The sequence below is a fragment of the Geotrypetes seraphini genome, chromosome 18 (assembly GCF_902459505.1).
Source record: "Geotrypetes seraphini chromosome 18, aGeoSer1.1, whole genome shotgun sequence".
Classification (NCBI taxonomy): domain Eukaryota; kingdom Metazoa; phylum Chordata; class Amphibia; order Gymnophiona; family Dermophiidae; genus Geotrypetes; species Geotrypetes seraphini.
In genome coordinates this window covers 18,840,553-18,853,175 of record NC_047101.1, presented here as the reverse complement: position 1 = coordinate 18,853,175, position 12,623 = coordinate 18,840,553, and the positions used below count along the sequence as shown (strand labels likewise).

Sequence of the window (12,623 nt, the reverse complement as noted above, 5' to 3'; positions counted from 1 at the left end):
TATTTCCATTAAGAATGAAGCTCTCTTGCACAGGTTTGTACTCGGTCCTGGTCTATTCATCATACATAGTCACTCGCTATATAATATGAATAAAACAGGGACATATAAGAACAAAATCAAAGAAGCTGCAAGAAATTAATTAGTCATTGCCCCCTCTTTTACAAAGCCGCACTTGCGTTTTTAGCGCTGGCCACTGCGGTAACAGCTCGGACACTCATAGGAATTCTAGAAGCGTAGGAGCTTTTACCACGGTGGCTGGCACTAAAAATGCTAGCGCGGCTTTGTAAAGGAGAGGTAAAACTGAGGGCGAAGGAAAACCCACCGCAAATGATCCGTCGCCTCTGCACGTTTTTAAGCTTTGCTTACGTTTTTAGCACAGCTGTTACTGCTGCGGCCGGCGCTAAAAACACTAGTGCGGCTTTGTAAAAGAGGGAGTAAACTCGTTCTCCAACTACAGTACAGGTAGTCCCCGAGTTACAGACGCCCAACTTAAATACGATTTGTACTTAAGAACGCAGCTGCGTCTTCATTTGATTACACTGAGCAGTAATTCCAGTGGCATAGACTCCTACACTTCTGCATCAGATTCAAGAATGATGCATGGCCACATTAAGAAGTGTGTGGTTGTGCATGCTGTATCTTAGAGGGAGCATGGTAGGGACAGTCGGCCCTTTTGTCAGCTTGAAGCAGAGGTAAGAAGCAAGAATTTTAAAACCTACAAGTTCTGAGTTAACATACAAATCTGACTTAAGAACAGCTTTAAAAGCGTAACTCATTCTTAACCCAAGGACTGCCTGTACCAAGATTTCAAGGACAATTTTTTTCTGTCACTTCTTTCTGTTAATTCTTTGTCGCTAGGCTGCTGGAAGATGACGGTCTTTCTTACCCTTTAAGAAAGTATATATAATCCAGAAGTTCTAAGTATCCTGACAGCGAGAAAAAAAAACAACCCCCAACCCCATCAAAAGCAAGGCATCCTTAAGAAAATCCTTAATTAAAAGCTAGAAATTAAATACTGTTTTCTTCCCCCTGACCTTGCACGCTCAAAGCCTCAGATAAGTTTCATTTTGTTGCTGAACTCCCAATGTCAGTGTCAAAATAACAACAGTTTGGAATCTTGTTTTATTTTTTTCGCTTTTCAGAACTGATCTCTCCCCTTCATCTTAATCTGGTCCCTTTTTTTCCTCCTGAGATTTCAGCCCTTCCACCTTTAGGATCAGTCAGCACCCTCACCTTTGTTCTGCTGAAGCTCCGAGACTCTTCCTTGACGCCCCGTCTCCCAGTCAGAACTACAGCCACTGTTACTATTTAGCTACCAGATCTAGCTGCAGGCGATTGGCTCCTCTTAGCACGTGGTATGAAGCTAGACATCATCCTTTATGTAATCCGGCAAAAGCCTTAAAGGGAAATGCCTTTTATTGTGATTCTTAGGGTTGAAATACTAATATTGCTGCAGATCAGGCAGGCACAGAAGCAAACATATCCATCATACAGGTCTTTCTATCTTAAAAGAATGATTCTTATTAAAACACAAAAAGAACTGTCAAAAAACCTATCCAGTTAACAGTAGCATACCTAGCATATATGACACCTGGGGCCCATTATTTTTTGACACCCCCCATCTGTATGAAAAACATAATTTTTAGTAACAATCCAAATGTCACACAGAGTGTACTTAGGAAAAGGCAGCATCTTACATATGCAGTGAGCAGTACAACATCAATACACCTATTGTAAAACTAAACAAGCCAGACTAGTACAGATCAATCCTGCACAGTCAATCTTAACAGAAAACCATGCCTTTCGAACACACAGAACACAGAAAACACCTTCGCCTAGTATGTAATATGTCATCACAAACTAACCCCTCCCCCTTTAACAAAACTGTAGTGCGGTTTTTAGCCACGGTGGTAACAGCTCAGACGCTCATAGAATTCTGAGCATCAGAGCTGTTACCACCATGGCCGGCGCTAAAAAACGCTCAACAGTTTTGTAAAAGGGGCAATGCAACACCACAGAAACAGTGACACATGTCTCCTAAAGAAAAAAAAAAAAAAAAAAAAGTCAAATTTTTTTCTACCTTTGTCTTCTCTGGTTTCTGCTTTCCTCATCTTCTTGTTACTCTCTTCCTTCTTCTTGTTACTCTTTTCCTTCCATTCACTGTCTGCCCTCTCTCTGCCCTTATATGGCATCTTCTTTCCTATGCTCCTTCCAGAAACTGTATGCCTCTCCCTTCCATCTCTCCCTTCACCCCCATTGGTCTGGTATCTCTCCCCTCTCCTTAAGAATATAAGAATTGCTGGGTCAGACCAGTGGTCCATCGTGCCCAACAGTCCGCTCATGCGGCGGCCTCTAGGTCAAAGACCAGCGCTCCAACCGAGACCTTCCCTCTCCCACACCTCTCCTCTCCAATCCCTTTCCCTTTTTTCCCTCATTTTCCTTTTCAATTTATTTTCTGTATCTGTCTAGATTACGTTCTTACTATCCTATCAATTTCCTTTTTCACTGTCTATTACAGCTTGCCACCTCTTTCCCTCACCCCATTCAGTATTTCACTAACTCAATCCTTTCCCCCCATCATGTGCCCTCCGTTTATTTGTCCCCTCCTTCCATCATGTGCTCTCTTTCTCTACCCCTTCCATCCAGTACCTTCTCCATTCTCTGTCCACTTCCATCCAGCGTCTGCTCCCCTCTTTCTCTCCTCCCCATTTCTTTCCTGCATCTGCTCCCTTAGCTCTCCCATCTGCACTTCCATCCAGCATAGGCTCCCCCTCTACCCTCCCCACTAACATCCAATGTCTGTCCTTTCTCTCTCCATCCACCCCTCTTCCATCAGCATCTGCCCCTTGTCATCCCTTCCCCCATCTGCCCCCTATCTTTCCCTCCAATCCAATTCCCTCCAGTATCCTTCCCCTTATGTCTCTCTCCCCTCTCCCTGCACCCCAATTCCATCAGCACCACCTTTTCATACCCCCCTGCCCCCTTTCTCTCTCTCCACCATGCTTCCATACCAGCAGTCCTGCTTCTTTCTCTCCCTTCATGCAGCAAGGTCCTACGATGACTGCGGCTTCTGGCTCTGCTTCGGAAGAAGTACCTGCTGTCGCAGGGGGGTGGGGAGGGGGGTGGACCAGGCAGACACAGGGCATTGCGGCAAGGTCCCATGATGACTGCGGCTACTGGGTTCACCCCTTCGGACGTCAGGTACTTCTTCCGGAGCAGAGCCGGCAGACGTAGTCTTCGTGGGACCTTCCTGCAGCTCAGCGTGGCTGCCGACTCTGCTCCAGAACAAGTACATCAGAGGGGGTGTCTCAGCAGCAACCAGCTGCAGAGCTTGAAGAGTTCTGGCTGATGGATTAGAGGAAGAAGTCTTCAGCTGCCAGGTTTTGGGAAGCCCACCAACTTAGGTACAGTATTTATATTTTGCATTTGGGCAGGAGGCATGGGGGAAAGAAAATTCAGTACCCACCCACTTTGGACTCAGGGCCACTGCCCATCCCCACCCATCACCCACCATTAGCTGTCTGGTAAGCCATCGAACACAATAAATATCTGTGATGCACATATCTCAAAACTAACATTCCAGGTAATACATTTAAAACAAAACATGTTTTTCTACCTTTATTGTCTGGACATTTTATTTTTCCATTGTGTTGGTCCCATTTTGTCTCTTCTGCTTTTCTTTATCTTCTGATAATTCCCTTTCCAATGGTTGCTGTCCATATATATCTTTTCTCCTCTTCTGTCTTGTATATATACTGATCTCTCCTTTTTAGCTCTTTCTGTCCTTTTTTTTAACCTTTTTTCCTGCCTCTCCGGCCACTCAAATTTCACCCATCCTTTTTTCAGCTACTTACCATCTTTCCATCTTCCTTTCTCATGCATTTCCCAGCCTCCTATTCCTTTCTATCTTTTGTCTACATATGCCTCATTACTACATTTCTACCTCTGTACTTACTCTCCTCCTCTCATTCATCTCCTTGCCACTCCTTCAGTCTCTCCCACAATTCCACAATTTCCAGTATATCCCATCCCTACATTCTTATAATCCAGCATCTCCTATCCCTCTACCCCGAATGGTGTCATCTGGTCTTTTTTCCTCCACCATCTTCCTGTCCCATCTCTCTTCCCTCGTGTTCCTCCCCCCTACAGTCCATCATCTACCTCTTCTCTCTCTTTCCCCTCATAGTCCAACATTTTTCCCGTTCTCTTTCCTGATGTTCTTCCCTCTTCTTGCCCCATGATCCAGCATCTCTCCCATCTGCCCATCCTGTCCAACATTCCTCCTTCTCTCCCTCCTTCTCATCCCTTGCACCAACATATTTCTTGTTCTTCCCAACTGCCCTTCCATCTAGCATCTTCCCTCTAGCATGCTTCCCCTAGATCCAACATCTCTGCCACCTCTTGCTAGAGGAATATCCACAAGGGGGGGGGGCTTGGGGCCCCTCCCCCAAATTTTTTACACAGGCTCCTGTGCATATACTGTCCAGCATTCCCCCTAGTCCACAAACTATGCAGTCCAGTGTCTCTCTCTATTTGTATTCCCTGCTCCCCGTGGTCTGGCATCTCTTTCACTTTCCCATCCCCTCCCCCCTACTCCACTACAGTTCTCCAGCATCAGCTCTTTCAAGGTAGCCTCACCTCAATGACCTAAAAGTTTTCTCTCTGAAAAAGAAAACTTTCAGGTTGACAAGAGGCGAGGCTTCCTTAAAACAGGTGATGCCATAGAACTGCAATGGCAGCATGAGGGGAAAGAGATGCCGGACTACAGGGAAGAGGGAAAGGAGAGGGGGAAAATGCATTACCAACTGCAAGAGGGGGGTAATGGAGAAGAGAGAAGGAATGTGTTGCCTCCACATTGAAGGGCTGTCTAAACCCCTATAAAGTGCCTCCTCCATCCCATTACCCACCAACTCTCTCTCCCTTTTCCCTCCTCCTGTTTCATAATTTGCGGTCCAGACATCTCTTCCTCTTCTTAGTTCAACTTCCTCCGTTCCCCTCACCTTTGTAAAATGCCAGTTCTGCCATCTGCACCTTAAGGGAATTTAAAGCAAGCTCTTGCTCAAAACCCTACTATAGGAAGGCCAAAATTAAGGGGACAACTACCCACCAGGCATTCAGACTCTCCAGACTTACCTATCAAAGTTGTCACTTTGTACATCAGTGCTCTCACACCTTTTTCATGTTAAGGACCACAAAAAAAGCTCTGGGGAACATGAAAAGATTTTATGTATTATATACTAATGTTACTAGCTGGAATAGAAACTTCTTATTTATAAAATCTACTTGCTACACAGGCCGCGAAAATTGACCCCATCATATCCAAGCTGCTGACCACAACTACGGACTACAAAGCGTTTCGAAAAGATATAAAAACCATACTATTCAAAAAACATATTCCAATATTATAATCTACCATCTTCTTCTCTCCCTTCATAACCTCCTGCAACTCACAACCAACTGCAATCTCGTCCCCATAGGCATCTTCTAATCTAGTAGCAACGGGCGAAAAGCCAATTCATATCTAGAAACACAGTTTCCCCAAATACCGAAAAATCAGATATAAAAACCTAGGAACAGACGATATTCTGGTAACATAAGATTATGCTTTGTAATGTTATGTAATGTAACATAAGGTTATGCGTTGTAATATAACATAAGGTTATGCCTGGTAATATCATGTAATGTAAGTTATGCAATGTACTGGAATTATAAGGTAAAATAACATAAAATAACTATACGTAAAGTCTTGTAAAGTTATGTAAGATAAATTATGTAAGATAAATTATGTAAACTTAATGCAAGTTATGCAAGCACGGTAAGGATAATGTAAAGTAACACAAAGTAACACCACGTAAAGTTATGTAAAGTTATGTACGAAAAGTTATGTAAAGTTAGGTATGCAAAGTTTGTAAAGTTATACAAATAATTGTATTGTCATCGCCTGGAAATGACCAGCCATCTTCTAATGTAATCCGCTTAGAACCGCAAGGCACAAGCGGAATAGAAATCACTAATGTAATGTAATGTAATAAAAGGGTACAGAAAAAAAAGAAGAGAAGGGTGGTCTGGATACTTGGGAGTGATCCAAGAGTTACTGTGTCTCAATCTTGCCTTTGTGCATAAATATTCTTCACCTGGCTGCCTGTAGGGTCTCAAAGTCCCTCCTTGAGGGCCCCAATCCAGTCGGGTTTTCAGGATTTCCCCAATGAATATGCATGAGATCTAAGTGCATGCACTGCTTTCAATGCATATTCATTGGGGAAATCCTGACAACCCGACTGGATTGCCCGGTAGTTCCTCGTTTATCACTCATCCAACCAGAAGGCTCCATTTCTCTCTGCACACGTTAAACCAGGGGTCTCTAAAGTCCCTCCTCGAGGGCTGAATCCAGTCGGGTTTCCCCCCAATGAATATGCATTGAAAGCAATACATGCACATAGATCTCATGCATATTCATTGGGGGAAATCCCGAAACCCTGACTGGATTCAGCCCTCGAGGAGGGACTTTGGAGACCCCTGCGTTAAACTTATAAGCAGAGGAGTAAGCCTCACTTGAGTCATTGCTTTCCACTCAGTCTCAGAGCCCAGAGGATGAAAAGTAGCAGAACCTCTTTCAGGAGCAGCCTGCTTTGCATCTACGGTGCAGTAATGTAGGGAGGAATTTCTGCATTCGGGGAATATAATTTTTGTTTGCATATGAAGACGGTAGTAATAGCAAGGGAGATGTTTATAAGAATGGGGGGGGAGGGGCAAAATGCTTCTCTTGCCCCTCCCTAAGGTGAGCGCCATCTGCCAAGGATTCCAGCAGCGTCCGCAACTTTTACCAACCCTGAAGCCTCTACGGCCGATCCCAGGCAACAGCGCGCGGCCTATTTAAAATGCTCGACTCAGTCGCCATCTACCGGAGCAGACGGGGAAGGGAACCCCGCTAAGCGCCTGCGCAGTGAGCCGTCGCCATCGCAACCCGCAGATGTCGCGAGAGCCGAGCCTTGACGGGCCCAGCAGGGCGACCGGAAGTGCGCGCGCGTGCGCAGAGCCGCCTTCTCCCCATCACCCTGGAGACGCCATCGGGCGGGCGGCGGAGCGGAGCGGGGTCGTCGAGGAGGCGGCCGAGGCCGGTCCCCAAGTGCCGAGCGGTGAGCCGGCGGGGAAAGGGAATATGGGTGTAAGTGTGCGGCGTGGAGAGGAGGCGCGAGGGAAGGGGAGGCCCTGGGGCAGGAGGGGAGTTACTAGACCTGGGGAATGAGGTACCGGGGAATAAAGAGGGGGGGAAGACTCGAGTAATACTTTTGAAACCAATAGGAGGAAATATTGGGGTTTTTTTTTCACTTGGAGAATAGTTAAGCTCTGGAATGCCTTGCAGCAGTTAATGTAGCTGGCTTTAAAAAAAAAAGGTTTGGACAAGTTCCTGGAGGAAAAGTCTGCTATTGAGACAGACGTGGGGGAAGCTACTGTTTGGGTTTTTGCCACTTGGATTGGCCTCTGAGAACCCTGGATACTGGGCCATTAGTCTGATCCAGTAAGGCTGTTCTTATGATATGGCACCTTTCTGCGGTTTACCTATTCAGTACAGGTACTTATTTAACACCTGGAGCAGAGGAGGGCTGTGACCAGCCCAGAGCCACAAGTAGCTGGGATAGGGAGAAAGGAAAGAAGAAGTGAGGTGGCCCTGAGGAAAGCGCTGTCTTTGTAATTTCTTCTTGAAAGACACAGAATGATAACAGTGGAGGAGTCGGAGGAATCCTGGTCTGTCTTGGACAAAGTTTTCTGTTTTCTAAATGTTAGGAGGTGGCCTGGGTAGGGCGGAGTTAAACATGTCTGGAGTTGATCTATCTAGGTACTTGGGACCTGGGTTGGCCACTGTTGGAAACATGATACTGGGTTTGATGGACCTTTGGTCTGACACAGTATGGGAATTCTTATGTTCTTAGGAGCGCTATTGAATATAGTATGTCGGTTGGTTTGGTCATATCACAGAAAGGCAGTATATCAAAATGCACTATACTTACCTTAATATCTGATATATATATTTGGTTATCTGTGCGGCTCTGGAATTCTACAAAGCTTAGGGAAGGAGCCCATCTGAATGGAGTCATAAAGACTATTTTAGCAAGAAAAAAACCATGATGCTGTAACCGGGATTTCTTTTCACAGTTCTGCCTAGCTTTTCACTAAGCCTTGGTCCCGACAATAGCTGATTCAGGTTGCTAGGAAATTCTGAGCAGATCAGGTGAATAGATCCATTTTTTGCTCTCATTCCGGGGGATAAGTGATGGATTTCCCACATTTAGCTAAACAATAATTTTCTCATGCAAAATATTAACAGAAATTATGCATTTTCTTTGGTTTGCTTTATATTTATGGTGATCTGCAATTAGTTTTCCCCAGTATATTTTTACTAGTACACAAAGGGACCTTTCATTTATTTATTCATTAATTCATTCACTCATTCAGCCTGTCCTCCCAAAAGAGCCCAGAACTGGTACAGGACATGTTTGGAAAGCTAGTGTTACATTGACTAAGTTATAGTAAATAGAGAACATCTGAGATACACTAGGTATGCATGCTAAAGTAGAATTAAACAGCTGAGATACAATTATTTAACTATACATGCTATAGTAGATATGATATCTGAGATACACTGATCTGATCTGATCTGATCTGAGATACACTATAGTAGATATAAACCTCTGAGATATTTCTGATTAATTAAACATGCTTTCCTGAGGAACTTGGCGCTATGGCGTAGTTGATGATTTATCTGAGATCGTTTGGGCTTGGTCTTTTCATGGTGAGTTTATCTGAGATCATATAGGCTTGGTCTTTTCATGTGTTTGTGAAGAGGAAGGTTTTCATGGCCTTCCTAAAGTTCCACAAGTCATCCAGCTCTCTTCTGGATGGGAGGATGAAGTTCTATAGTTTGGGCATGAAGTACAAGTAGGCGTTCATGCGGGCTGATTCTGTTTAGAGGGTGTGTCCAAGTGGTAGGAACAGTTGTCATTCTTTTAGGATCTTAGCAGTCTGCTTGGGTTATAAGATTGGTAGTTTGGGAATCATAGTCTAGTACCAATTTCTTGAAGTTTTTGAATGCTAGCACTAGGGCTTTGAAGATACAGCGCTTCTTGATAGGCAGCCAATGAACCGATGCTAGCGCCAGTATGTTATATTATTTTTTCATGGAAGAAAGTGGAGAGTTTCACTGTCCAAGTTTGTGGAGACTGATTATTTCCTTGTGAGGCTAACAGAGTTTTTTGTTAGTGTGAAGATGGCCTTTGATCTGTTCGGGTTCTTTGATATTAGTTTGGAGAAATGGGCCTTTTTTTGTCTTCTGTGTCGCTGATTTGTAGTCTATGAGGAGCTTTTTCCAGGTGGATTTGTCCTCTGTGCTTTGCATTCTGCACCATGTTTTTTCTGCTTTCCTTTTATTTGCTCTTGAGGCTTCTATGAACCAAGGAGATGAAAATGATCGTGGGTTTGGATTTGTTTCCTTCACTTTTGCAAGACTCTCGTAGAGTGATTTAATACCCGTGTGCCAGTCTACAGTTTTAGTTCTTATTGTTAAATTCATGATATACTGCCTTTCTGTGGTACAATCAAAGCAGTTTACATATTACATACTAAAGTGTGATACATTTTTTTGAACTTAGCCTACATTTACTGGAAAAGGTAAGATGCAGAAAATGCAGGGGGGCATGCCTAGCAACTATTTTGCTTTTAATGCAGAGCACAGATAAGTTACCGCATGAGCCTGCTTTCCATATCTCAGTAGACAGTGTAGGAGCACCCATACTACCTGCTTGGGCATGGAATTTTAGGCTTCAGTTAAAAAAAAATCAGTAGTAATGAATGGTTCCACACTCTTTCTTTTCCACATTGGCATTTCACTAAGTACATCTGATCCCTCAGGACATTTTCCCCTCCCTGCAAAGATAACCCTTTCCCATGGGATAGCTGACCTTTCACCCTAGGATCCAACCAGAGGTTCCCTGGTAGTCTAGCAGCATGAGATGGGAGCAGACCTCTGTTTCTACTGTGTCTGCTGGGAATTTGGAAATGGCCATCTTTACCCCCTAGAAGTAGTTCTGCAGTACTACCATTGGGGGGGATATCGTTCCATATCCTTTTGAAGTGATGTTAATTGTAGCCATGCCATTGGCAGCCATAACATCAACTGGCACTGATCCTATGCTAGTTTTTACAAATAGCCGTGTCAAGAGACTGCTCCTACTTGTGTTAAGCTCCTAGGATTTGTTAAAACCTGTACTGGCTTTAAAATGCAGTAATTACCACCAGCCTAGTAAAAGGGACCCCAGAATGCCTCATCTAATAGGCTCTGTGGTATATGACTTCTGCTATGGAGTAGAGGAATGGCCTAGTAGTTAGAGCAGCTGCCTCAGCATCCTGAGGTTGAGTTTGATTACCACGGCAGCTCCTTGTGATTCTGGGCAAGTCACTTAATACTTCATTGCCCCAGGTACAAAATAAGTATCTGTCTAAAATATGTAAACTTCTTTGATCGTAATCTCCACACAGAAAAAGTGGTATATCAAGTCTATCCCATTTACTGTCATGGCCGTTTTATTTAAAGACAAAACAAAGTAAGTTTTAAAAACTAAAATGTGGTTACCAGCTGATATTTCTGGTGTAAGGATTTATTTTTTTCCTTTCAAAAAAATACAATTTAGGGCCTCTTCTATCAAACTGCGTTAGCAGTTTGTAGCGCGGCTCTCCGCTAAAAACTGCTAGTGCAGTTTGATAGAAGAGGCCCTTAGTGTTGCTGGGTAGTATGTCTTCATAATACCCGTGTTTTAGTTCAAAATGAATATATCCTCTCTTGAATTAAATTTGTTCTGCTTTAACCTTTCGAGAAAACATGTTTTAAATATCCCTTAAAGCCTCAAACACATGCACAAATAGAAGGCGGTGTCAGGTCAAAAGCGCGCCGGGACAAAGGCGCGCGCAGACAATTGAGCGCAGCGTGGAGGCGTGCGCCGAAGAAAATTACTGTTTTTAGGGGCTCCGACGGGGGGCGTGGGGGGGAAACCCCCCCACTTTACTTAATACAGATCGCGCCGCATTGTGGGGGCGTTGTGGGGGGTTTGGGGGGTTGTAACCCCCCACATTTTACTGAAAACTTCACTTTTTCCCTGTTTTTAGGGAAAAAGTTAAGTTTCCAGTAAAATGTGGGGGGTTACAACCCCCCACAACGCCGCCGCGATCTGTATTAAGTAAAGTGGGGGGGCTCCCCAACAAAACCCCCCGTCGGAGCCCCTAAAAACAGTAATTTTCTTCGGCGTGCGCCTCCGTCTTGCGCTCAGTTGTTGGCACGCGCCTTTGTCTTCCGCGATTATGTCTATGAACCATAGAAGGCTGCTATTAGAAAATGTCACGCTGCAGAACTGGAGATAGTTTTCACTATTGATTCTGACCATACAAGTTTAAATGAAAGAAGTGTAAATGATGAAATTAGAGCAGAACATTAATTTATAGAGAAAAATCCATGCGCGATTACTATATAGAATGCCAAAATCCAGTGTGAGTGGTATATCAGATCTGTAAAACGGCTTTGGCTTGAAAACTGGTTTGCAAAATTACATCATTAATTTTGAGTTCTTTTCATTTGGCAATCTTAACAAACTTGGATATTGGGACATTAGAACATGTGCTATGTATAAGAATCTAATCTTAACAGCAAGCCTGAACATCGCATATTTTTCTTTCTCTTGTAGTGCAATTTCAAAATCGGGTCCACGATACTTGTTTCCAGCCATTTTTACCACAGCAGCAATTGTACAATTCTTGCAGCCTGCCACCTTCACCCCAGGTGTTTGATCACTGGGTACCGTTGCCTTCACCTGTGGTAGTTTTGCCTTCTTTCAATCCAGCATTATCACACCAGGAGCTTGCCTTCAGTTCTGCCAATATGCCAGCAGCCGTGGTGGACAACAGCCAGGTTATTTGTGAAGTCTGGGCTATTAATCTGGAGGAAGAGATGAGGAAAATCCGAGAACTTGTTCGCAGTTACAGCTATATAGCAATGGTAACTAGTAGCTTACAGGTGTAGGTTGAAACATGGTTGTGTTAATTATTTTGGTTAGCTATCCAGCTCTGTTGGAATCACATAGGTAACCAGGAAAAATCCCAAGTCAGGTCACCTGGATGCCAAAAATTAAAAAAGCAAAAATAAGGGAGAAGAAGAAAAAAAATCCATATCCCCCCTTTTACAAAATCACAAAAGAGGTTTTAGCGCTAGCAATGTGCTGAATGCTCTGCAGTGCTCCGACAGTCATAGAGTTCCTATGAGCGTCGGAGCAGCTCAGAGCATTTAGTGTGCCGGCCAGCGCTAAAAACCTCCTGCGTGGATTTGTAAAAGGGGGAGATAGTCAAAGCAAAATAAGAGGAGAATGTTAATTAAAAAAATAAGCAAAAACCAATCTGATGAGGGAGACTATAAAAACTGATTTAATTTCACTGTTGTATCAACTACATTAGTTAATAGAAGCCAAATTAACTTTTAGTTGTTGGTTTTGATGTTCAAAAGTTTTGTCCTGGGCTACCCAGCTTATTTCTTGTCCCTGTTTCCATGATGTGTTCCAGGAAGAGCACTTTACTCAGGGAGTCTT

The 12,623-nt window shown here is 43.8% G+C and overlaps 2 protein-coding genes across 6 annotated transcripts in view; one reads left to right on the top strand and one right to left on the bottom strand.

The window, feature by feature from the left end:
- FAXDC2 (fatty acid hydroxylase domain containing 2) overlaps positions 1 to 1,319 on the bottom strand; it is a 42,440-nt gene extending 41,121 nt beyond the window's left edge. Inside the window, exon 1 of the mRNA XM_033927291.1 lies at positions 1,234 to 1,319. The gene's annotated coding sequence lies outside the window, so the exon portion shown is untranslated. The remainder of the gene's footprint in view (positions 1 to 1,233) is intronic.
- A 5,577-nt stretch (positions 1,320 to 6,896) lies between these two features.
- Positions 6,897 to 12,623, top strand: part of CNOT8 (CCR4-NOT transcription complex subunit 8) — a 40,609-nt gene continuing 34,882 nt past the window's right edge. For 3 of the 5 annotated variants that reach the window (XR_004537487.1, XR_004537488.1, XM_033927110.1), the window contains exons 1-2: positions 6,897 to 7,136; positions 11,730 to 12,040. Coding sequence is in view for 3 of the 5 variants with exons in the window: in XM_033927110.1 (XP_033783001.1) it covers positions 6,971 to 7,136; positions 11,730 to 12,040 (477 nt within the window). In the remaining 2 variants the exon portion in view is untranslated. Of the gene's footprint in view, positions 7,166 to 11,729; positions 12,041 to 12,623 lie in introns of all 5 variants that reach the window. The other 2 variants (XM_033927109.1, XM_033927111.1) reach the window with 2 other exon arrangements.